Source organism: Tetrahymena thermophila (assembly GCF_000189635.1).
Source record: "Tetrahymena thermophila SB210 genomic scaffold scf_8254034, whole genome shotgun sequence".
Taxonomy (NCBI): domain Eukaryota; phylum Ciliophora; class Oligohymenophorea; order Hymenostomatida; family Tetrahymenidae; genus Tetrahymena; species Tetrahymena thermophila.
The window spans coordinates 204019-205678 of NW_002476025.1; the positions used below are offsets into that span (position 1 = coordinate 204019).

General features: G+C 21.6%; 1 protein-coding gene across 1 annotated transcript; it reads left to right on the plus strand. All coding sequences in view use genetic code 6, as the record gives it.

Moving 5' to 3' along the window:
- On the plus strand, window positions 1-630 carry TTHERM_000852969 (hypothetical protein; the record flags this gene model as incomplete). Its single annotated transcript, XM_012800650.1, has 1 exon — window positions 1-630. The coding sequence occupies one exon, from the start codon at window positions 1-3 to the stop codon at window positions 628-630; it is 630 nt and encodes a 209-aa protein (XP_012656104.1).
- Window positions 631-1660: the final 1030 nt, after the last annotated feature.

Sequence of the window (1660 nt, forward strand, 5' to 3'; positions counted from 1 at the left end):
ATGGAACAATATAGCATACTTATTTACTCCAAAAAAGGGTCTCAAAATGGTAATGTTATTACTTTTACTAGGTGCATTAAAATTAAACTAGAAAAATATAAAGTATACTCCCGTTTATTTAGGTAGAAACTATAATTTACTAGATATTTATAAAAGAAATATAATTTAGTAACTTTATTTTATATATTACATGAATCATACGTACCTTCATACATACATAGATAGATACATACATACAAAAAAACAAACAAAAAACATAACACAGGATAAATTTACCACTAAAAAATTATTATTGATACTACTAATAAAAAATTTAAAATGAATAAACTTACTTTTTGTGGGAATAATATAATAATATAGAAAGCTACCTTAACAAATATCAAGAATATAGGTATCGAGCTGGTTGGATGGGCAATTTTTTAACTCTTTACGCTTGTCTAAATGGTTAAAAAAATAGTTTTATTTTTAGTCTTTTAAAATTTCTAATTATAATAATATATATACTGTGTGTAAAAGAAATTTATTATGATGAAGTAATCTGATAAAGCACACTTTACTTTTTAGAATTAATTCTTATATAAGGGAATGAGCTACTAAAGTAGAAAATTTTCTATATAAAGATAGAAGTGAAGTATTGGCTATATATTATCAAGCAATCTATCTTAAAACTGCTAGAGGTATAATAAATAAGAATTTATTATATTATATCTTCTACTTGAATATTATGCAATTATTTCATTGAGGTTATAAAAAAACAAATATAGTGTGAAATATTTAAATTTCTATTCAGATTGTAATAAGAGGTCATTAATTAATTAGTAAACATTAGATAGCAAATTAAAATTGCTGAAACTAGACAAAAATTAGAAACCTCATGAATAAAGACAGACAGACTGACAGACCCCCAAATAATTTGATAAAAAACATCCTAAGATTAATCACAATAAATTCCCCAAATCATCTACTCCAATACTTTATTTAAAAACTTAAAGACAGTCTTCTTTTTGTTAGTTAATTAAAACAATTGTAAAATAGTTAACAAAAAATTATAAAAAGGAAATAGTAAATAAATTAATAAATAATAAACATTAAATTCATAATAGGGAGAAACTTAACTTAGTTAGAATTTTTACACTAAATATTAAAAGTATAATAGCGGTCCAAAAAATATAAAAAATAGGTTGTATTATAAAAAAAGGGAAAGGCTAGTTTTATGATTCAAAATAAATTGATTGATAATCTACTTACTTTCTTTGAGGCGTAATCAAGGAGAGAAAATTTAAAGACAAAATTAAAATACAAAAAGTTAAGCAATAAATCAATAAAGCAAGCATGTATGAATATATATATCAAAATAAATAGATGATTATAATAAAATAAATAGGTTTAAAGTAATTAAATTAAAGTAGGTGATGAACAAAAGTAAAATATATAAATTTAGTGTTTTCATAGATATTAGTTAAGCAAATCATGTGTCAAATTTATTAAAGTATTAAGTATAAAAGTTTTTAATAGGATAACCAAGTAATAACTTATAAAATAGGAAATATATATAATAGGGATCATAAATAAAAAAATTAATTTAGCAAGCATATTTTATAGGTAGAATCCATAGGTTTTATAGCGTATTTAAGATAAAAAGGGAAATAATGATATAAAA